General features: G+C 51.4%; 1 protein-coding gene across 2 annotated transcripts in view; it reads right to left on the reverse strand.

The window, feature by feature from the left end:
- The window catches only part of Fam102a (family with sequence similarity 102 member A), a 31426-nt gene that overhangs the window by 3889 nt on the left and 3521 nt on the right, over positions 1–24016 (reverse strand). Inside the window, exons 1-7 of one of the 2 annotated variants that reach the window (XM_036184676.1) lie at positions 14268–14315; positions 5531–5651; positions 5297–5326; positions 3368–3484; positions 1999–2045; positions 1708–1865; positions 46–150 (exon numbers count right to left, since the gene is read on the reverse strand). In XM_036184676.1, the coding sequence (XP_036040569.1) occupies positions 46–150; positions 1708–1865; positions 1999–2045; positions 3368–3484; positions 5297–5326; positions 5531–5593 (520 nt within the window). In that variant the 5' untranslated portion in view covers positions 5594–5651; positions 14268–14315. Of the gene's footprint in view, positions 1–45; positions 151–1707; positions 1866–1998; positions 2046–3367; positions 3485–5296; positions 5327–5530; positions 5652–14267; positions 14316–24016 lie in introns of those variants that run through there. The other variant, XM_036184675.1, reaches the window with a different exon arrangement.

The raw sequence follows: 24016 nt of genomic DNA on the forward strand, positions 1-24016 counted from the left end.
GGCCCAGGGCTGTGGGACATCCCCAGCTGAAGGCTGACCACGCACCTGACAGCTTGGACTGCTGGCTGGCGTAACTGGAGTTGCGGGAGTGGCCAGAGTGGAGCACTTCCTCAGGACTAGACAGGCTCTGGTCTGGCTCCTCAGGCAGTCCTGGGGAGAGGAACAAGGTCACCCATAACCCTCCTCTCAACCAGCCTTCCACGGGACACAGACTGAAGATCAAGGACTAGAGGAGCAGCAATCTACCTCAAGCCACAGGCTACCCTTGGAAGCCAGGTCACCCATTCCACAAGAAGCTGTTGGGACCTTCGTGAGTAGAGAATGTCTGTTACAGATCTTTGAGGACAAAGGCTTTGAGACAGTTATCCACAACCATGGTGAGTAGGTGTGGAGCAGGGAACAGTGTCTACGTAGGGCCTGAACACTCTGTAGATCAGGCGAGCCTTTTCAGGAGATGACTTAATGCTGAGACCTTTAGGAGGGGGACAGAAGGCAGCAGGGACAGGGCCTTCCAGACACAGGGAACAGCGTACTAAAGGCCTTGAAACTGGAGTGAACTTGGGTTCACGGGCAATCTGGGAAAGGAGGAGCAGGGAGGAGGATGGAAACAGACAAACCTCCAAGACAGGCCAACAGCTATGTTCTAGGTCTTTCAAACAACTTTCCTGGCACTCACTCCCCATCTGTAAACCTTAAGGAACACAGACATGGCTCTGCAGATGCACACATCCCAGCCTTGCCACTCGTGAGATGAGCATGGATACCCCGGCCGGCTACAGGCTGCATTCAGGTCTGCCATATTCCCAAAGCAGTGGTTTGTTCTTTTTTTTTTTTTTTTTGGATAGGGTCTCACTAGGCAAGTGGCCCAGAACTCATATATTATATAGATCAAGCTGCCTCTAACTCAGAGATCCACCTGCCTCTGACTTCTGGGATTAAAGATGTGTATCACCATGACCCCATTTTTTTTTTTTTTAAAGATAGGTCCTATGTAGTCCAGGTGGATCTGAATTTACTATGTAGATTGAATTTCTGATCCTCTTGCCTCCCCTCCCACACTAGGATCACATGCATGGACCACACCAGCTCAGGCATATTTCAAGTCACCATGCTCTCTGTATATGGCAGGGGAACCAGCTGCAAAGGTACATGGGCCTCTCTGTTCCGGAGAGAATTATTGCCTTTTAGTTTATACAACGGCAGTATCTGTGCTGAGGTGCCCTGGTCTAGACAGCTCTCTCCTCTGCCCCTCAGCAGCCTCCACTAGCTAGAGAGAGCAACAGTGCTGGGAAGCCCCACAAGCCAAGGCAAGGCAAGCAGGGACAGCAGCACCTGGGGAAAGTCAAGCCCTGTGGTTAGGTCCATCACAGCTCCCAGGTCTAGAGAGCCACACGCCTCCCAGCTTTGAGGGCACCTCTGGGAGGGTGTGTAGGCTTGAGGCCGTCATGGCACTCAGTCTCACGAGCAATGGCAGCACCAGCAGAAACATGCGCCCTCTTCCACCACCCTCTTTCTGAGACAAGGTCTCCTTGTGTAGCCCGGGATAGCCTGGAACTCAGAGAACCTCCCGCCTCTGTCTGAGAAATGGGATTAAAGTTGGGTGCTGCTATGCCTGCACCCTTCTCTTGATAAGCATCTTCCTGGGACAGGACAGTCTGGAGAGAAGCTATAGTCACAGGCAGTGGAGAGACAGGCGGATGAAGATACCTGAACCCAGGATGGTGGGTCGGGCCTTGGGGGGCCGGGACCCAGTCAGGGAATTAGTGCCACTGCTGCCATGGCTGCTGGTCCCACCACCTTTACATGTCAGCTGCAGGGTGGAGTCCTGGCCCGGGATGGAGATGGACTTGGCAGTAGATGGTGGCCTTGGGAGGAGAGAGGGGTGTGACTGGGGTGCCCCAATCTCAGGATCAAATAGAGATGGGTACCCCAGAGCCTGGAGGAAGAAGAATCTATCTCATGGCCCCCATCCCCGCCGATAACCAGGGTGACACTCACGTCTTGAAACAGGGGTCTCCAGAGAGCAGGAACATGCCAATGGTGACCTATTGGTAGAGAGAAATCAGTACCGGGTGCCAACGCCCAGCCCAGGTCAACCTCTGGGCTCCACCTGCCCACAGTGTGTCCTGTGTGGAGGACAGAGTAGGCAGCCCAGAGGAAGGAGCAGCAAGGCTCACTTGCCACCTGAGCACCTGAGTGCACCAAGTCAGCACCTCCAATTCTAACATTACAGCTGAAAAGCGAGCTCCAGGAAACACAGTTACTCATATGTGCTTCGCCCAAGTGTGTGAGAAGAGAGCCTGGAGTTGGGGAACAGGGTTCAAGGAGCTCCACAAGGAGGGGGACACCCACAGGCCCACCATGGCAAGCAGGAGCTGGCTCAAAGTCAAACAGGGTTTCTCTGTAGCCCTGGCTGTCCTGGATCTCACTCTGTAGATCAGGCTGGCCTCAAACTCAGAGGTCCACCTGCCTCTGCCTCCCAAGTGCTGGGATTAAAGGCGTGCGCCTCCACCACCCGGCTCTTGCTGTGTAGCTCAGGCTAGCCTCAAATTCATGATCCTCCTACCTCAACCTCAAATTCTGGGATTACACAGTATGCTACCACATCTACCAGCCTAAACCTATTCAGATGTTTTTCAAGTCCTGTCAGCTACCTTGTGCCCAGCTCTGTGCCAGGCACAGCTGGCCACTCCTAGGTCAGCTCAGAGTTGGTATTAGGACAAGCCAGTTTTCTTGGCCAGACTGCAATAGGGGATGGAAAGGGATGAAGACACCTGGGTATTTCCACTCTGAAGAAGACAAATCACCAGCTGCCTGAGGGAAATGAGCTACCTGGAGACCTGTGTGGCCAGCAGTGCAGGCCTGCCTTGGAGGTCTCAGAGTATATCCCCCACTGTTGCATGTGGGTCCAGAACATTAGTTCTGTTCACTGATACCTCACCAGGAGCCAGGAAGTCTCAGATCATGATGGGCAACAATCGGGAGCTAGGCTGTGCAGTTAAATGACTGGTGGACTGAGTGGGAGCTCTGTGTCTGAGCTAGGGCAAATGATGGCTTCTGTTGTCATGACTCTCTCCTGTTCAGACTCAGAGCTAAGGACAGACACCACACCCATAGGCTGTGCTTGCTGTTAGGGCCACGAGATAGAAAAGGACAAGCACATGGCACAAGGTCCATCTTAAGAAAGGTGCTTATCAAACCCTTATGGAAGGTGAAGGGTCACACCCAACCATGGATGGGAAAACTGAGGCCACGACCCAGGGTCCTATATCCTCCCAGCATCTCTTAAGAATCTGTATTTTCTGATGAGGAGCCACATTTGTCTCTACCCCTTAGGAAAGCAGAAGAGGCAGCACAGCCCAGGTACCTTGAGGATGGAGTTGTCCTGGCGGGTATTCTTGGTGTCATATCCCTCCAATAGGCAGCAGCGCACGGTGGAGCCTGAGCCTGCAAACTCAGCCAGGTTCAAGTCAGTGAAGCCCAGCTGGGAGGGAGAAGAAAACATGGGAGGCTGCAAGGAGTGTGGGTGCCGGGCAACAGATGCACCCGAGGGGTTAACTTGGGGGGAGGTGAGCAAGCTCACCCCACAGCCCCGGTTGACCGTTGCATAACCAGGACTCAAGGACAGGATCCTGGGTCAGCAGCACCAACGTGGCAAAGCAAGGAGCTCACATCCCTGAGTGGCACAAAGCACTCTTTGTGTGGAGTCCCAGGGTGCACTAGGGCCAGTGTGCCTGAGATGAAAGGACATTGTTGTCTGTGACACAGACACATTGTTCCCAAGGAAACAAGGCCATGCTGTCGGGAGCTGATGGAAGAACAGGCAGAGGAGAGGGGAAGGCCTGTGGGAACCTGGTGGCAGGGTAGGCGATGAGACACTACAGAGTGGGCATGGAGTCCTGATGGAGGGAAAAGGGAAAAGTCTAACATATGGACATGAACCCTTCCACTGTCCTGAGCGCACAGGCCTACTGGGTAAGACTTTTCACCAACCAGTCTGGACCTGTTCCTCTCAGGATGTGTGCAGGTGAGACGTGAGAGACAAAAAGGGTGAAAGTAGAAGAACAGAGCCACAGGACTGAGTCGGATAGAATCCAAATTTGCCTGAATAGAGGAAAGTGAGGCAGAAGTAAGAGTGCCAGGCTTGGGATCACCAGGGTAGCAAACTAACTGGGACATGTATTGTGTACCAGTAACATACAGGTCTTGACCACAGTGTTTAGGGGCACCGACTTCTGGATCAGAACACTGGGTTTGGAATCAAGCCCGTGTAATGACTCAAAGGGACCCCATTTTACAGTTCAGGCTTCCTGTATGGTTTTCCTCATTTGCATAATGGGATAAAGCCCATGGTGAGGTCCTGCTATGGAACAGCAGGAAAGGTCTGGCAACATCTAATGTGGGCTGAAGGCTCCTGGGCTGTACACTGGCAGTCCTTACTCATGAGTAAACAGTAGACACACTTGGACAGCCCCTCCATTGCTGGGCCAGGGCAGGCATACAGAGCTGTGGGCTTCTGCAGATCTAGCAGTGGGGTTGTCTGCTACCCTGATCTCAGGTATCCCCCCAGGGTAAGAGGTGGGGCAAATGAAGACACAGTCCCTCCTGGGCTGGGCTGGCCAAGACATGAGAGATGGAGGACAGGACATGCTCATTCAATGCTAGGCCATCTCTTCCCAAGTTTTCCCATCAAAAAGGTTTTCCTCCTAGGGTTGAAGGCAGGGTGGGGTGGGGTGGGGGTGGAAAGCAAGCACGAGTGAAAACCTAGGATCAATGCAGCTCTGCAGCAGCAGTGAATGGCTTAACCCACGTCACCTGATACACAGTGGGACACTGTTGCCATTAGAAAGAATACAGAAAGCTAGGGTGACCTGAAAAGATACCCATGATACCCTGGGTAAGAAGCCCAAGCCGCCGAATCTGTGCATCGTTTGAACCACCACTGCTTTCATGCACACATGTGCACACATCACTCCCTTTCCATTTCTCTACGTCATATGCACACTTTAGTTCAGTTTTGTATGTGCATTTCTTTTCTCCTTAGAAAAATGGAGCAGTGGTAGAGTATGCAGTCTGGCTAGCATGCATGAGGCCCTGGGTTCAATCTCCAGCACCATACACACATACACACTCCAAGTATAGAAACTGGGTGTGGCTGCACACCCCTTTAGCCCCAGCAATTGGGAAGCAGAGGCTGGGTGATCTCTGATAAATTCTTAACCAATCCCTAACCCGACTAGTGAAGTCCCAGGAGAAGGAAGAAGGAAGGGAGTGGTATGAAACAAAGCCGTCTTACCTTGGAATAAGCCTTCCCGCCTTTCAGCTCCTGCAGAGACAGAGACATATGGCATGACTAGGAAACTCTCAGAGATCTCCCCAAAACACCATGAAAACAGAACACAAAAGGGGTTTCTCCTTTCAGTGGACACGGTAGGAAAGGGGCCTAAAACCACAGGTGGTCAGTCCCACACCCACCCTCAGCTCTGAGCTCACAGCCCCACCTAGGCGTAGTCGCATGAACCCACCTCACCTTGCGCACTGACACCCGAAAGATGCAGGGGTCCAGCAGGCCTGTGGCCGGGCTGGCACTCATCTTACACACGAAGCTAAACTTCTTTTGCCATCGTACACAATTCTCCTGCACCTCCTCCCTGCAGAGACAGGGCAATGAGGTTAGTGTGGAACACCAACCCCCACTCCGGTCCCATCAGGAACAGGAGAAGGGCCCCCGCCAGAGTGTTTTCATAAGCCTACGACAGTATGATGGTAAACACACAAAAATCATGAAATGAAAAATGAAGAATCAGCCGGGCAGTGGTGGTGCGCTTGCCTTATGAGTTTGAGGCCAACCTGGTCTACAGAGTGAGTTCCAAGACAGCCAGGGCTACACAGAGAAACCTTATCTCCAGCCCTCCCCTCACCAAAAAAAAAAAAAAAAAAAAAAAAAAGGGAAGAAAAAGAATCAAAAAGGCTGGGGCAGCTAGCCTTTCAGGGGCCCACTGATGTGCTGAGCCTCTCCTCCTCCCAGCACCTTGACCTTGGCTGTTCCTACACTCCCTTTATCAGCCCCTGACCGGTTCCTGCTGCCACCTGATGTGACCCTTACTTCAGTCTTCCCAGGAGGAACTCTCAACTCCACTTTACAGAAAGAGATCAAGGTTAGGCCCAAGATCTCCTGCCAGTCTGTGGGGCCCACAGCTAGGTTCGGCTAGACCCCTCTAACGACAATAACCACAACAGCTCGTGCCGTATGCTGCTCCCCAGGTGCACGGCAAAGAATTGCAAAGCTGACTGGACAGGCAGCCACCACAGCCTGCCCAGAGTGCCGAAGAAAGCCTGCCAGCCACTGTCTACAAAGAAACAAGAGGTTCTGAGATATCAGGTGGGGTTCTAGCCTTCCAGCCCTGGAATGTGACTACAGTAAACAACCCAGCACTTCTAAATGAGGTGGCTGGTGTTTGATGGGAACTCTGGGGGCAGCCTATCTACACGTCAGCCAATTGCTGTGGGAGCTCAGCAAGATCTGGGGTGGCAGAAATGCACAGCCTGGAGAGCTGAGCTGTGGCATCACTACAGTCCCTGCCCAAACCCTGGTGCTCACGAAGGGGCAACCATGGGAAGGAGGCAGTGTGTAACAGTATCTCCATTCAGTGCATCCCACCTAACTGGATGGACATACAGCTGAGAAGTGACCTTCCCACACCCTGAGTGACCCAAGAAACATGGGTGCCAGATTTCGGCTTTGAAGTGAGGGTCAGTGAGGGCTGCAGTCAGACATCTCCTGCTTTTCATGGCAACCTGGGTAGTTGTGGATCTATGCCACCCTTTTTTATAGTTGGTCACACTGGGGCTCCAGCAAGATTGCAAGACCAGAACTCACAAAGCAGGCTGAAATCCAGGCTGTCCAGCTTCAGAGAGCCCTAGGCTGCCACATTGGCTCAGGGGCACAAAAAGCAGGAAAACCTGGCAGCTGAAGCCCTGTGAGCTTTCGAGGCCAGCCATTCCACATTACCATGTGATCTAGTAATTCTACTCCCGGGTCCACACCCAACAGAAACAGAATCTACATCCACACCAAAACCTGCATATAAATGTGCCAAGCAGCACTATTCGGAATAGTTAAAAAGCAAAAGCATCCCAAACACCCACCAATGATAAGTGGGTAAAATATCTGTGGTCTGCTCATGAGGTCAGTTGTCCTTTGCAAGGAGGCACTTACACAGTGCTACTAACCTTGAACACTTTATTGCTAAGTCAAAGCCAGGCACACAGGAGAGCCTAGTGTAGACTTTATTTGTAGGAAATGCCCAGAACAGGCAAATCCACAGCGACAGAAAGTAGACTGGTGGCTGCCAGGGGACAGGAGTTGGGGAAATGAAGAGTGACAGCTAAGACGTGTGAGGTTTCCTGGTGAAGTAATGAAAGTGGTCTGCAGAGAGAGCACAGCTTGTGGATGTGAAAAACTCCTGGCTGTGGGAACAGCGCTTGCTGGTCATGTGCAAAGCCTGGGTTCCATACTTAGCACCAAAACAAACAAACACTGAACCTACACCGCAGGTAGATGAATTATGTGATATGTAAATTCCTTGTCAGTAGAACAGAAACAAAACGCACAGCCAATCTGATCAACAGAAAGACGGAAAGGGGCTGGGAAGGCAAGAGCTGGGAAGAACAAGCAGGCAGAGCTGCCTCTTTAGGGCGGTGTCTAGAGATGCATCTTCCAGCAGTGGTATCTCAGTAAAGCTTGGAGTGGAGAGAAGTAAGGTGAACAAACGGCAGTCTAAAGGCCCTGTGTGAGAATATACTTGGTAAACAGACACACCAAGAAGGTCAGCCAGCGGGGAGACAGTGAACAGCAGTGAGGGGCACGGGCAGGTGTCTGAATCTACTCATGGCTGCCTTGGCCACATAGATGTGGCTAAGATGGAAGTAGAGAGTACACACACAGGCAGTGAGTAGGAAGGTAGAGAAGAGTCACTCTTGAGCAACTGAGGCCTGAGCTTTAAGGGGTCAGAACTGGGTAGCTCTCTGTGTGGATCCCCAGGCCCCACCTCCACCCCACCTAAGAGCAGCTGCTGGAGACCAGCAGAAGCAGGAAGGATGGGACACTTGAAACACCCAGAGGAATTAGATTAGAGCCTGGGAACAAAGGCTGACAGCAAACTGCCCGCCCCTCCTTTGAGATTGTCATGGGAATACCAGCCAGGAAGCCTGAGGCTCAAATTGTAGTTCCTGTCAGCCCTGACAGGCCAGGCCAGGCCAGAACAAATCATGTGAAGGCCTCCCAGGCTCAGGTGACAGGCTTGTTCCCTCCTTCTGCAGGAAGGTGAGCAGGGCGGGGCTTATGGGATCAGTCCTGGGCCACCCTCCTGTTTCCATAGGGATTCTGAACAATCAGTGTACATCACCACCTCTGGGGGAAAAGCAGCAGCAAGCAGCCTTGCCAGGTGTAATAAACACCACGGTAGTGGTCACTTCTTGAGTACCTGCCCTAACCCCATCCCACAATTCTTCACCACAGAGGTGGCTGTTTCCCTGTCCACTTTTCACAGGAAGATGAAGTTCAGAAATGCTGATGCTGGGCGGTGGTAGCGCACGCCTGTGATTCCAGCACTCGGGAGGCAGAGCCAGGCAGATCTCTGTGAGTTCAAGGCCAGCCTGGGCTACAGAGCATCCAGGACAGGCACCAAAACTATATAGAGAAACTCTGTCTCAAGAGAGAGAGGGAGAGAGGGAGGGATGGAGGGAGGGAGAGAGAGGGGGACAGAGGGAGAGAGGGAGGGAGGGAGATATGCTGCATAGCTCACCCAAGTTCTAGAGATGCACTCTCAATGGAAGAACAAGGAGGAGGTTCTAGGCAGAGCAGGGATGAGATAGAAAAGAACTCAGGCCCAGAGTTAGGACTGAGGATGTCAAAAGGGTAGCCAGGAGTCCTGGGCAGGAGCTGGCCAGGCTGGGTTTAGGAACTATCAGACTGGAATCACTTCAGACCCACTAACTAAAGCACCCACAATGTGCATTTCTAAATATCCTGGATGAGCAGTTCACAAAGCAGACAGAAATTTCTGCTTTTGAGGGGCTACTACTTGGGCAGTGGGTCAAAGACTCAGAAAATGCAGGCAATGCATGTTAAAAAGGAAGACAGAGCCATGAGGAAAGGTGGCCAAGGGAGGTCTTAACTAGAAAGGAACATCAAACCAAAGCACTCAAGAAGTGAGTGAGCCACACAGACACTTGCAGGATGAAGCCACAGGCTAAGTACTGACAACAAAGACCCTGAGGTAGGAATATGGCCAATGTGTGTGCTGAGGAGCAAAGAAGGGCAGAGTGGCGGGCTCCAAAACAGGTAGAGAGAAGAGTCTCCCCAAATTACAAAGAGGCTGACCACCTGGGGTGCTAAGGCAGAGTGAGTAGTAGCCAAGGCCAAGTGAGGCAAAACAGAAACAACTCCAAGGTGAGAGACAGCTCGGTGACACCAAGTCAGAAACTGGCAGCGAGGGAAGGGAAGTTGGGCCTGGGAGGCAGTGGCAGGGGCAGGCAATCCGAGCTCTGAGTTCAAGGCCAGCCTGGTCTACACAGAGAAACGCTGTGTGTGTGGGTGGGGGGGGGGGGGCAGGGCTTGGTGGCTCACACTTAATTCCAGCACTCATGAGGCAGCAACAGATGGATCTCTGAGTTGAGGCCAGCCAGGGGTGCATAATGAGATCCTGTCTCAAAAAAACAAAAGAAAGAAGGGAAGGAAAGGAAGGTGGCCTTGCAGGACAGCAGGAAAAGCCAGACCAGAAAGGCTTCTACAATACATCATTTCCTTTGGTTTCAACAGGACACATGCGAGATGGTGTGCACAGAAAAATCAGAGATGCCCATGACATCATATGGCAAATGAGGGCCACCACTGGGCACTTGAGTGTCTGGTAACTACAGGTGAGGATGGGCCGGGAAGAGATACCGTGTCTTTTCTCCCTCTGGGGATGGAATGCAGGACCTCATGAACACTAGACACTACCACTGATACTCTAAGCCTCCTTCCCTTCCTTTTTTCTTTCATTTTTGGTGGTACTAGGGATTGAACCTAAGGCCTTGCACATGTGAGGGCCAAGCACTCCACCAATGAGTTAAATCTCCAGCTCCTTATTTATTCATTAAACTCGTTAACATTGGTTGTAAATTTTCACAATGCCTGCCTGGGTAAAGGGAACTAACTCCTCTGAGTCTTGGAGTAAGTATATAGCATCATTGGAGGCAGAAAAAGCACTTTAGGAACAGTAGAAGCCCCTCTAACACTGGGAGACCCAGAGTATCAAGGATGCCAAGACTGAGCACCATCTTATACTATCTGCAACCTCAATGAGCTGGGAGGTGCTAGGAAGGCAGAGACTGGGCCTGCCAGGGCACCACAGGCCCATGCACAGCAGAGCCATATATATATATATATATATATATATCCCCATTCATCAGGAGCACAGTGGGCCGGCCAGCCATGGAAATCAGGAAAGTGTGAAAGACGTTATACTTAAAATGTAAACAGTGGCTGGGCAGTGGTGGTGCGCACCTTTAATCCCAGCACTTGGGAAGCAGAGACAGGTGGATCTCAGTGAGTTCGAGGCCAGCCTAGTCTACAGAGTGAGTTCCAGGATAGCCAGGACTGTTACACAGAGAAACCCATCTCAAAAAATCAAACAAACAAACAAACAAAAAAACCAAAAACAAGGTGTAAACAAAACAGTGTGTATCCCACTCCCTGTCCTGATAATGTGGCTCAGGATGCAGCCAGACAACAGCAGAGTAAAAATCACAAAACTTTAGCATGCTCAGTCCAGATAACTAACTAAAATGGCAAAAACCAAGGCCCAGAGATTATCCCAGCCCAAAAAAGACCCGAACACTGGACTGCTAGCCCCCTGGACACCTGGCTTATTCAGACTGGCAATGGCCAGAAAGAAGGGGACAGTTCGGTCAGGTCTATTAGAACTACAGGTAAGGGTTGCTGGGGCTGCCTTGTTTTTGTCTAAGAGTAGTTCTCATCAGAATTTAACTTTAAGCAGGTTGGTGGCGGTGCACACCTTTAATTCCAGCAGGTGGGTCTCTGTGAGTTCGAGGTCAGCCTGGTCTACAGAGCTAGTTCCAGGACAGCCAAGGATACACAGAGAAACCCTGTCTCAAAAAGCCAAAAAATTTTTTAAAAAAATAAATAAAATTTAACTTCAAAGGAAAGGGAAATTAAGTTAGGATGAGTGGTTATAACAAGCAAAGGGATTTGAGCCACAAGTATCTGATTCAAAGCCAGGGCCCACCCTTACTCCCAAGGCACTGCCAAGTGGGGACATGCTGAGTGAATGTGGGCAACCTGAGGTCAGCTCTTCCAGCTTGGGGTTTCAGGGCGGGCATCCCTGCTCCCTGCTGCTGCTGCTGCTGCTGCTACCACTGCCAGGGACAGGTAATTAATGAGACAGGTTTTGCTTTTAGCTTTAAGATATACAATTAGACGTGCAAATCCCAGTGAGATAGGGTGAGCCCTTTAGCCACTGTGGCCTCTGTGGCCACCATGTAGTTATTTTTGAACTGTCCTAAAATAGAGTAAGCGCCCCACAAAACAGTGGTCTCAGAAGCTTTGGACTTCCCGGATCTCTCCTGGCTCTAGGAATCTCCCAATCTGACTCCCTGACTGCCTGGGCCTACCCCAGGCAGCTAAACAGTGGGTCAGCAAGAACCTTGGACCCTATCGACTGTCAAGCAGTCCTCTCTGAGGTGTCCATGGAGAGTGACTGCAGGCATCAGCTCAGGCTGTAGGCATGGAATGCACCTTTTGAAGGGTGCTGGGAGGAGTGTGAACATTACACAAGGAACAACTGGCAGCTGCCAGTACCTCTGAAGGGCTACAAGAGCCCAGTACAGAGTAGGGCAGCCGTCTAGAGGCAGTGACATCAGAGTCGGGGTTTCAAAGCCGAAAGAAAAGGAAGTCTCCAGCAATAGGAATAACAAAGGAAAGCCTGAAAGGGAGCAGGTGGCAGGCCCACTGCATGGGGCTGTTGGGGTGACTCCTTTGTCTCTGCTCAGTGGGATGTAAAGGAGTCCATCAACCTAGTATCTGCAGGGCCACATCTTCCTAGCATCTACCTTGCTATGTCTTGGGACCAAGAAACGTGGCTGGCCACCATCAGGGTCCCACACTAATGGCGACCATGGCCTCTTTCCTAAAAGTCTAGGACAGAGCTGGCAGAATGGGATCTCTACTCTATGTGCTCCCTGGTCCCTCTACTTCAATTAAACAAAACAAAACAAAAACAACCAACCCCCATGCCTTGAGTTTATTCTGTGGGATTAATGGTTCAAACACAGGACAGAAAGAACTCTTCCATAAATAATCCTGAGGCCTGTTGAAATACCATTCCTGTTCTACAGGTGAAAAAACTCAGGTCCGGGAAGGTGGACCATGGTCACAGAACAGCAGGTGTCCCTGCAGAAGCCTGCCACGAGGCTCCCCAATTCACTATGCCATTTTGGTCTTCCCTCCCGCCCCCAGAGGAGGAAGGTATAAGCAGACACCATGGAGGAAAGGCCACTCTACTGCCTCTCTGGGGAAGGTGGCGAGTCAGGCTGAAGTGAGCCACTCCCAACAATTTCTCTGACAGAAATGCAATGTCCCCATTAGGAGTCTGGCTTCATAGTTCCTAGGAATTAGCTCACTGCAACAAATACTGTACCTAGCAGCATCACTGCTGACAAGGTGCAACAGGGTCCCGGAGCTTTGGTGGCCCTGGGTCTCCTCCACCACACAGGTGACTAGAGATTGACTGCCACAGGAGCTGGGAACCCCGGGCCCAGGGGCTCTCTCCCCAGAGCTGGTGCCACAGTGCAAGCAGGACTGGCAGTTGCCACAGGAGCGGAAAACAAGGAAACGGGAACCCAGGGAGTACTACAGCAGCTTAGTCCCCATGAGAGCGCTCCAGGGTGACCCTAGGGCCACCTACAACACTTCATTTTCCCAGGGGCCAGCTAAAAGGCTCACCAGGAAAAGGTGCTTGGTGCATAATCCTAGCAACCTGAGTTTATCCCCCAACTTACATGATGCACACACGCATGCACATGGACACTCGGACACACACACACACACACACACACACACACACACACACAAACACACGTAAATGCCCATCAGTGCATTTACTCACCACCACTGGCATGCTCAGTATGGGGCACTGCACTGGCAGAGAGTCAAGAGCTCAAATCTGAGCAAAGCAGAGTGTGAAGCCCAGCAAGACAGGCATTTCCAGACACAAGTGAGCATATATGTGTCTACTAGCCTGCAGGACCACAGGCTGTGCAAGACAAGTATTTTCTCTGTGAGAAGCTGTCCTGGGCACTGTGCCACATTTAGCTGCACCCTGCCAATCAGAGTTGAACAACTCCAGATGTGACAAGCTGTCTTGAGACTTAACCAAATCAGCTCTGGTTGAGACACACCATTAGGGGCTGTGGAAGCCACTCTACATTCAACTTACAGGTAACTCTGATCAGGGAGGTAGGCACTTGATAGGACCCCAGGGACCTCCCAGCTCTAGCTGTGCTCCTGAGTCCTGGGAGACTTAGTCCTGATTCAGTCCACAGGCACCAGAGCAAGTTCCATCTCCTGCTATTCAGCCTGCCCGTCCCTGGCTTTCCCAGCAACAGCGTGAACCCCCAGGCTTTGCATGGTTCCTCAAGGAATGAGTGGTCCTAGTGATGCAATTTATGTTCTAGCCTGATGAGAGGCAGCCCCAGCCTGAGTGAGAGTCTAGTGAGGAAACAATTTAAATCAACAACATCTGCCAGCGCTTTCCCGAAGAGAACAGCACAGCTGCCTAGGGAGGGGCCCACCCCAGGGACCAGCCAAGGCATCAGTCCAGGGCCAACGTGGCAGCCCAACAGTGTCTGGCTCCTGCCAGGAGTTCAGGGCCACGTGCAGGGAAAACAGTTCCCTACAGTTCAGCAGGCCAGTGTCTCCTCCTGTGAGAAAGTTCCTAGAAGCCAAGCCACTTCATGCCCAACACTGGAGAGCTTAGAGAAGCCCCTCGGGGCCCCATGCTGCCTTTTCTGCTCCCCTGCTGGCAAGAACCCTAAAAATGGTTCAAGGGTTGACAAGAAGGCTGAGAGTACAGGTTGACATTGGCAAGGGACCCCATTAAACACAATGTGGGCAAACTGCAGTTTTAGAAACTGCACAACAGAGAAGGGGTGAGGTTTCAACAATGTGCTTGCTGGGTTAGGAGCATCAGGGTTAGACACACCTGGATTTGAATCCTGCTATTCTTCAGCCACGTAACCTGGGGACTGACCTACAAAAAGCCCAAGATAGGTGTTGGCATGCTTTGTTTACAGACACAGGCATGTAGCTGTCCCATTCTATCTTCCACTCCACAGCCAGGGTGTGCAGACAGCTCATGTTACCTACCACCCAGGCAAATGCCTGTGAATGAATGGACTCTGAAATGGTGCCAGTAGTCCCCTTTCTTTTTCTTTTTCTTTTTGGTGCTAGGGTCAAAACCCAGAGCTGTGTGCATGCTAGGCAAGACCTCTACCACTGGGCTCCACCCTCAAGCCCTAGTGAAGGGATCCATAGTAAATGGCTGGCTTTAAACCAAATGCAGGTCCAGCCCCATGCACTAAGCAAAGGTACCCTACCCTCTTGGCTCTTGTTCCTGGATGTCCTCCTGTAGGCCAAGTACAAGCTCTTTTCACATGCTGACGCCCTATTTCCACTTCATAGATCAGGACACTGATTCTCAGGAGTCCAGGAACTTGAGGCAGGTCTTACAGGAATGGAGGGGTACCCATACTCCAAGCCCCAACCCTGCAGGATCCCTGGGAAATCTGCCAACATAGGAGAACCATTCTTGGGTCTCAGTAACAGTATGACTACCTGTCATGCCAGAACCCGAGTCCCTGTGGCCTCATCCCTTACCACGAGTATTATATTGGTGAAATTATTAAGGCCACTCCACGTAGTTAAAAGGGAGGTTTATTTTGTGGGGTAACTTACAAATGAAGGGATAGGTTGCAGGGTCTGGCAAAGGTATGGCGCAGTCCAGCAGGGTTCTCTGGAGAACCCTGCTCGCTCTATCTCCAGCGTCCAGGGTCCTGGAACCAAGAGAAGCCTCTCCTCTCAATCCTGGGTCTTCAGCTTCCTCCCTCAGCCCCGCCTTGTGGGAGTGACCATTAGCGAAGCCTCAATGGGGTTGGAACTTCCAGGCCAAGGCTGGGATGGCTACCCACTACAGTGATACACAGAAGGAAAGAGAACTGGGCTCATTCCAAGGGAGAGATGGTCACAGAATTCACAGTCCATCAGCCCCATGTCACAGGCTAGGAACCCAAGGCCCAAGAATTCACCTGCCTAATGTCTACTGATTGGAGGTTTGAGATCTGAACCTGTGGCTGTCTTTGACTCTGGGCCCCAACACAACATTTTCACATTAAGGGCCATAAACTAGAGGCCCTAGGAATTCAAAGCAAGAAGACACAGTGGATGGTTCACTGAGATGTGATAACAACTTCCTCTCCTAAAACCCAGACTATCAGCACACACAGAGCTGCAGAGTGTCCTTTCTTATTTCCAGCAGGCTCACTTGAGAGTCTTGGGGAGGCAAAGACGGGTCCAAGCAAGCCTCTGCCACCCAATGAACACCAGAGCTTTTCGAGTCTCAGCCACCTTCTCATCCTTTCTCATGGAGTTGCTACCAGCTGGCCTAAACATAGTCAGCACCTCTGCTGATTGGAGGCCACGGCCTATCCCTTGAAAAGTACCTGCAGAGAGGGATCTCAGAGGCAGGTGGTCTGGGAGCATGTAAAACCCACTGCCAGCCTCCTTCCTTGCCCTAGACCCTGGATCTGGCCATTTCCCAGGCCTGAAACCCAGCTGTGATGTCCAGAGGTATGGCAGGTGGCCAGGAATGTGTGACTGGTTCCTGGCTGACTCAGGCCTGGGTGGTGTTTGATTCACCCGGAGAGGAAGGAGGGAGAGGAAGGAGGGATTCTTGTCCCTGAGGCCTGATTCCTGAAATGACTGGACACCAGTCATGGGGACACCTTTACCCAGGCTCATCCTGAGGGTACCTCCTGTGCACATAGGACTGGGTCTATCCACGTAGCAGAAATCAAGCAAGGCCTCTGTCTCCCAGCCGAGCTCCCAGAGACAAGGCCTCTCTCTGTACACTCACTCACTGTTGTCTCCTGTCCTCAATGGTGCTGGCAATCTGACAACTGAACGAGAGATCTTTGTGCTCTATTTCCATAGAGCACACTGTCTTCTCATCTCCTTCTAGGTAGGAGCTTCCCAGACGTGACTGCACCTTGCTCTCCAGAGTCTGTGGGCTTAGGGACCATCAGTACTGCATCTGCTACCCAGGTGTTCCTGCTGCACAAAGGATCCCCCATGGCTCTCTGAACTTCTGAGGTGACAAGATAATCAGTAGTCATTTAGCCAGAGTCACCTTTCTTCACAGCCTGCCACTGACTCAGACCTGTTTTTCCAGCTGTCCTCAGCAGCTACCCAAGATTCCAACCACAGGACAGAGGGCTCAGGGTCAGACAGGACCATGAGGCCCTGACTCACAGGGTTCCACCTCTTCAGTGAACACCTGAGACTCTCTCTGCAGACGCAAAGACCAACCCTGGGCCAACCATTACTGCTGTCATTAACTTCACTCATCTTATTGAGCACTTACTAGGGGTCAGGGTGAGTGGGTCCCTTCTAGACACAGGCCTCACACAACAAGGATAACCTTACCCTTCCTGAACCAGAATGCCTTTGAACTCTACTCAAGTGCCATCGAGGATCTTGCCTTTTTTGCTCAATGGTGTCATGTGATGGGTCCTTGTCTGTGATAATGGCTGCTACAGAGGATGCCTTCTACAACCCAAAGCCCCAAGCAGTCCATCAGACTGCTGCCCAGATAAAAAGTCTGTCTTACCTATACCTATAATGGGCACGGCCATTTCACCTGGCCATCACAACCAGGTCCAATTGCTCCGTTATCCTGTTGGCAAACACAAAGCCCTAAGAGGGTATGTCTTTTGAGACACAGTGGGGCACATGAGTCAAGTTCATCCCAAAGATGATGCACACCATTTATCCCAGCACTCGAGAGACAGAGGCAGGCAGATCTCTTGTGAGATCCAAGCCAGCCTCATCTATATAGTGAGTTCTAGGCCAGCCAGGGCTTCATAGTGAGACCCTGCCTCAAAGCCAACAACAAAAGGTGAGGGTTTGGGGTTGATGTAAGCTTTAGTAGCAAAACCCCATCCCCTCTATGCTCTGCATTTCTCTGAGATGGATATGTCTAATGGTCTCTTCCTGCTGAGGGGCCTAAGGGCCACAGGCGGAGAGCACAAGTATCATGGCCAGGGCAGTGGCCCAGCTCTAATGACACTTGTTTCAACAGTTGAACCTTGGAAAGAGAGAAGAGCAACAAATGGAGGGAGAAAGGAAGAAATATGAACCTTTCCTTCCATGCTTCCAGCCCCAGGTCCCCTCCAACTACTGCTCTGAATTGAAACTAGCCATGGCAGCCTTTACTGAGCATGTGCCCTGAGCCAGAAGCTATTACAGGTAGTAACAGGTTCACCATGGCATCCAGGTACCATGGATGAGTTCATTTACCCATCACAGGCAAAGTCCAGATACCCAGTGGTCTGGCGGTAACCTCAGGAGCCCACCAAGCCTTCTGCTGAACTCCAGAACCTGGAAGTCCTGCTCTGCTGGACTTGGTTGTAAGTGGGAGAAGGAAAATCCCCAGCCCAAGAAGACTGCCTGCAGTTGCCAAAATGAACCACGGCCCTGTAAACAAGAGCGATGCTCATCGGGTTGGAATGGTTCAGACTTGCTTGCCAGAAAGACCCAGGAAAAACCCCAAAGATCAACTTCAGACTTCCAGGCACCCTTGTGTTTGTCTTGAAAGCTTTGGTGCCCACCTAGAGCCCAGAGGTATGGGCATCTCAAGGCTTGTTTCTGCAATAGAGATGTGTAGCTCACAAGTCTTCAGAGAGAACATACTTGTGTAACTAAGCCTAAGCAGAATTCTGCAGGCCTAAAAGCCCCTTCCAGATATGGCCCCAACTCCAACAAACACAACCCCATCTTTTCTGAACCAGATCGTTTTTGAACCCTATGTAAGTATCATCATGGACCCTTCTCTTGGACCTTTTGTCTGTGGTACCTATTCACCTTGGCTGCTGTAGAGGATGGCTCCAGCTTTGAACTTCTTCATGACAATAGCTGGGAAGATACCCTTCTTGGCTTAACACAACTGGCAGCCCTAAGCTGTCTATCCCACTGATACCTTTGGTAGTTCTAAAGTGCAAGACTACGGACTAGAGAGATGGCTCAGCAGTTAAAAGCATGGGGTGTTTTTCCAGAGGATGAGGGGTCAATTTCCAGCACCCACATGGAGACTGACAACAATCTGTTAACTACAGTTTCAGGGGATCTAACACCTTCCTTTGGCTTCCATGGGCACTGCACACACATGGTGTACAGACTTACATGAAGACAAAACATCCATATACATAAAAACAGTAATGAACTAAGAAATAAATCAAATACAAGTCTAAGCCAGGTGTGGTGGTGCATGTCTTTAATCCCAGCACTCAAGAGGCAAAGGCAGGTGGATCTCTGTGAGTTCGAGGCCAGCCTGGTCTACAAAGGCAGTTCCAGGACAGCCAGAGCTGCTACACGGAGAAACTCTGTCTCAAAAAACAAACAAACAAACAAACAAATAAATGCAAGTCTGACTGAGTCAAACCAACCCCAGCTTCTTCAACATACTGTCAAGTCCATCCCCAGGAACCTCCCTTCTCTAACCCCTTTCTAAACCACTGACTCTTTCCTGCTCAGCTACTCTTCTCCCACAGCCAACCTCTAACCCTACCCACCCCAAATCCACATCACTTCCCCAAGGGCTGCTGAGGAAGCACTGACTGAATTCATGTGCTACAGGAGTGGGATTCCCAGACACATACGGTGACCAGGAAACTGTCATGGAATAACCCAGTGAAATACAAGCCACAGGCACTGCAGACAGGAAGTGGTGGGTGAAGAGGGTACTTCAATGTGAACAGGGACCCAGCCTCTGTCCTCCTGATAGCAGGTTGTGCACTTCCTCTCTTGGCAGGTTTAGTTGGTGGCAGCTGCCAGGGCCTGGTCATGTGCTGATCAGGTAATCGTAATCCTTGATCTTGAGCAGTTCTCCTGCCCTCAAGTGAGTGCCCTCTGGAAGAGAAAACAGTCTGCAGGGATAAAGCCCTTGGCCATAAGCAGAGCAATTCAGCAACTGCAGGATCCAATGGCAGTGCTGAGCTCATTCTCTTCCTCCCAAACCTGCACAATCAATATCCTCTACGAGGGGTACACTCAACTCAGCCAGTGGGCCCTTGGCTTCATCTCAATTGCAGTCTCTAAGCCAGCTGTCCAGTATACGGGTAAGGGTTCCTCCTGGCACAGACTGATACTTCAGGCACCGGGTGGGGGGTAGGCTTGGGCTTAGCAGCTGGCAGTAGCCACCACATAGTCAACACCAACAACCACACTGGTTCAGAGCCAGGAGAGAGAAGTCCCAGCCTGGGACACTGCCAACAATACATAGCAAGAGGCCCAAGGACTAAGATGCAATGGAGGCTTTTCTGGCTTTGAAGGGCCATAGTCTGGGGAAGGACTGGAGCTAGACACAATGAATAGGGACTGTAATAGCTTGAAATGAGGGGGTGACAGCAGGTAACAAGGCCAACAGGCCAGGGGGAGACCCCCCCAGAAGTGGCCATTGGACTGAGCAGTAGTTTCACATGGAAGAGCAGGGTAGGAGGGTTGAGAAAGAGCAGAGTAGCCAGAAAAACAAGGGGCAAGATGTCGGCCACTGAAAAGACCTTGTGTTGTCTCTATCCCACCCTACCAGGTTTACAGCCAGTATCCTGCACCTCTGTAGGGGGCTGTCTGCTTGTCTGCAAGGGTCCCTGGGCAGTGTTTCAGCAGAGCAAGGCTAAGTCAAAGGGAAAAGAAAGTATATGGACCCCACTAGGCCCTGAGCTCAGACACTAGGGTATTCCCTACTGGCTCTCACCACTGCTGAAGACAAAGGAGCAAGCCTGAGCAATAGGTATCCTCTCTTGGCAGCACCACAGGGGTCCGGACCCTCAGGGGAGTACCAGCTACTAAGATGCATACCACTTGGCCAAGAGGGAGCAGGACAGAATATAACCTAGTGTTCCCACTATGGACCAGAAGCCAGGCTGGCATTCCAGCAAGCACTATTACTACATTCTCTCCAGCCACAGCAGCCCTGCTTCAAGGGGTACTCCTGGAAGAGGCTAGGGTTTAAGGTCATAGGTTGAAGCCACAGGCAGTGAATAGCAGGCTGGGGTCCGGAGGTGGAGGAGGCAAAGGAGAAACCTAACCAGTAGAGAGTCAGCCCCTATCAGCAGTACTCCTTCCACACAGCCTGAGACAAGGTGGCCAAGAGCTGAGGGCTGCTTACTGCAAGTTAACAGTTGAGCAGAATGGGGTAAAAAGCAGTTTCAGGTCTATATTCAAGAGCTCTTCTAAGCCATAGGTACCAAGAGTCTCAAAGCAAAAAGGCCACAAGTTTGTAACTACAACCCTCTGATGATACTTAGGCTAGGTACAAGTCGGGCAGCATCAAGCCTACAAAAATGTAGTCTGACCTTTAGGGAGCTAGCAGGCCCAGAGCACCTCTAGGACCCAGGAACAAGTCTAATGCCCCATAATCCAATGCACTCGCCAGGAGAAGGAGATAAGGAGGAGCTATATATATGCCCTTCCATCCCACCTTAACTCCAGGTCTGTCCCTCAATCACACTTGTCCTTGGCTCCCTTACTCCACATACCAAATCCCTAAGTTCCTGAGACCTGGAGGCAGACGTACTAGCTGGCACCTGGATGCACAGGCAGGGCCCCTTGAAAGCAAGTCAGAGTTTCCAGGTTCTGACAAAGCAGAGAGCTCAAAGTCACTCAGGGCCTCCTAGCCACTCCCAGGTAAGCAGGGCCTACAGGCAGGCAGTGTTATTGTTGCCAAGAAGCCCCAGCTAAGCAGGAGCTCCAAGCAAAGAGCAGGCAGGCCTCAGGAGCAGCGTTGGCTCCTAGGGTCAAGGCTACTACCAAGCTGCCAAGCAGGCTAAGGCATGCCAAGGTGGCACATGCCAACAGTGTAGCCAGCTGGCAGCAAAGGCCAGCTCCAAGAAGCAGCTACTAAGGCTTGAAACAGACTGGGGAGCTTCTTACCAAGGCTACTAGCAGTATGATCTTACTTCAGAGAGAGCTGGGTGACCTGGGCCTTGCTGCCCGGCCAACCTCTAAGGCCCACTCCTTCCCTTTCTCTGCCAGAGGGGTTTCTTACCATAGGTCCACTCCTCCCCACCAACCCCACCCCATGCTTGCACAAGAAAGACGATCCACAGGGCCTCAGGAGCCAAACTGACAATAAGAGACACTCAGAACATGTCAGGGATCTAGGAGTGTGCTGTGGGGGAGGAAGAGCCCTCAGAACCCAGGTGAGGAGGCAGTTACAAGGCCCCTGTGTTGACTGCTACCTTGCAGCACTGTTGTCTGATTTCCCATTTAAAGGAAACTGTAAATCTTGACTTTTACCTGAGCAATAGTTTCCAAGGCACCTTTGAGCAGTATGCACCTTCAAAGCATGGTGCCATGCCTTTAGGACAGGGAACCTTCCTGCCCATTTTGCCTGCAACCCTCACCACTCTGCCAGACTAGGCCAACACTGCCTGTAGTCTCTTCCCAGCACCCAAGAGACATCATCTTAACTGGTAATGATGTCACACTGTTCCCCTGCTCCCTGTACGGCTCCCGAGACCAGAAACAGCTCCAGTAAACCGCCTTCCATCTTTGTTTGCTCCAGCCCCTCAACTCTTCCCACACCCCAAGCCCACCTTGCCCAGACCTTCCAGCCGGGCTTCTCCACAGGCTCTTCCCCATCTTCAGCTCAAGCCCTCTCAGCTTCTAAGACTCCCTCCCTATGGTGATGGTGGCTTACCATGAGACAGTGAACTAGGGGCAGGGGTGAGAAGACTTGAGAGAGAACAAAGATGACAGAGTCTGAACAAAAACATTTCCCCAGTTGGCCTGCCAGGGTCCACTGGGGTCCAAAAGGACTTGCCCCAGATTAGCTTGGCCTACTAGGCATACTGCCACCATCTAACTGGGAGCTGCGAGGAACAGACTACCTAGTCCTACTCACCTCTGGAAGCCAGTCAAAAGGGAGGATGAAGAGACCCATGTCTACCTTTCCCATCTGTTCCGCTCACAGTGTCCCTATTCTAAGCAGGACAATAAATACCTTACCCAATTTAGGGGTTCTCCTATATCATCATACTGCTGGAGAACCCTCAGTGTGGGTATCTACCTCCACTATGCTTTCTCAGAGCCCCATACCGAGCTATCCCAAAGTATGCCTTGCATGGCTGTGAACCCAGTGGCATTCTACAGCTTTTTTTCAATGAGGAAGGGTGAGAGACAGAGATGGAACCCTGGCCAAATGTGTGGCTTAGGTAAGGAATGATGAAGCCTGTCTGCCTACCCCAGAGCTAGGGTCTGGGCCTGGGTACAAGGCCTGTGGATATAGAGCTAACTCTTTCAAGGACTTCCTTCATGCTCAAGGAACCCCAAAGGCTCCTTTGAGTACTCCTACATGGTGGGCACACGGCTGTGCCCATAGAAGGCAGGCAGTGCCTGTGTGGTAAGCAGCCAGGCTCTATTCACAAAAATAAAACTCCACTGAAGGCCCACTGAGGACTCAAAGCTGGCCAAGAAGAAAGGACAAGGATGGGAGGGTGAGGGGGGCTCTTCACGTCACAGTCAGCTTCTCAGACAGCCTGGCACTCAAGCAGAGCAGGTGGTAGCCTTGCAGGAGGGATCTTTCTTCTCCTCCTGGCCAGCCCACTTTCTTAGTGGGTTGAAGCACAAGGGACAGAGGTAAGAGCTAGACTATTACAGTCTGTCCAACTGGGTCAATTATTCCTCCTATGAAGTAGCCCTGGCAAGTCACTGTTCTGCCCCAGAGTGTGGCTTCCCCATCCATTGGCTAAGAGGACAGTATCTCTCCTCTCTCTTCTCCATCCTGTAAGGTAAGTCAATGTTCCCTTGTACTCCTCTCCCCTGACACAGCCACCATGCATGTGGCAAGCAAAGGACCAATGCTATCAAGGAGCAGGGCCCCTGGGAGGTTTGGGATGCTTCTGACCTGAAGACCACTTGGACACATTAGGGTCTTCCAGACTCACCACACTTGGATGGGACCTCTGTATGCTCCTGGATACCCTCCAAACCAAAAAGCCCTGCCAGGTACACTTGGCCCCAGGCAAGGACACATGGCAAATGCCCACTGTGCCCCAGTGACTGCCTAAGCCTGACCACAAATACAGTGATTATTTTAGTCCCTTCCTCACCTTATAGTCTTGGGGGTTCTGTATTTACCTTGAGTTTCACAAAACCCAGTTCAGTGCCTCTAAACTATGCAGCTCCAGATTCTGCCGTACCACCCAGCCCACTGAAAGAAGCCTTTGTAGGGTCTGAAATGTCACATGGGTCTCCAGTTGCTTCTCACTTATGCCAACAAGGCAAGGCAAGGCTTTGAACTGGAACTGCTGTGATCAAGGTCTGTCTCTACTCCAGAGACACTTCATCTCTTCTGACCTCAGAGTCCTCACCTACAAGTAGGGCATATGGTCGGGTATTTGAGTAGCTCAGTAAGTTCACAACTGAAGCCACTATGAGAAAAAAAAAATTGTTTCCCCACTGCCATTTACAATCTGGTAACCTCCAGCACGTGATTTTCTCTCTCTGGCCTCAGTGTCTCTCCAGAAGGCTTGGAAGATTAATGGGGATACCCTGCGCTAAACACTCAGCACTATGCCTGACAGTCTGGGTACTAACAGCCTGGTTGCTGTGTGAACTGCTGCTCCTAAGGCAGTGTTGGAAGATGAGGCTAAGGAACAACCTCAGGAGTCACCTGTT

The sequence above is a fragment of the Onychomys torridus genome, chromosome 4, assembly GCF_903995425.1.
Source record: "Onychomys torridus chromosome 4, mOncTor1.1, whole genome shotgun sequence".
Lineage (NCBI taxonomy): Eukaryota > Metazoa > Chordata > Mammalia > Rodentia > Cricetidae > Onychomys > Onychomys torridus.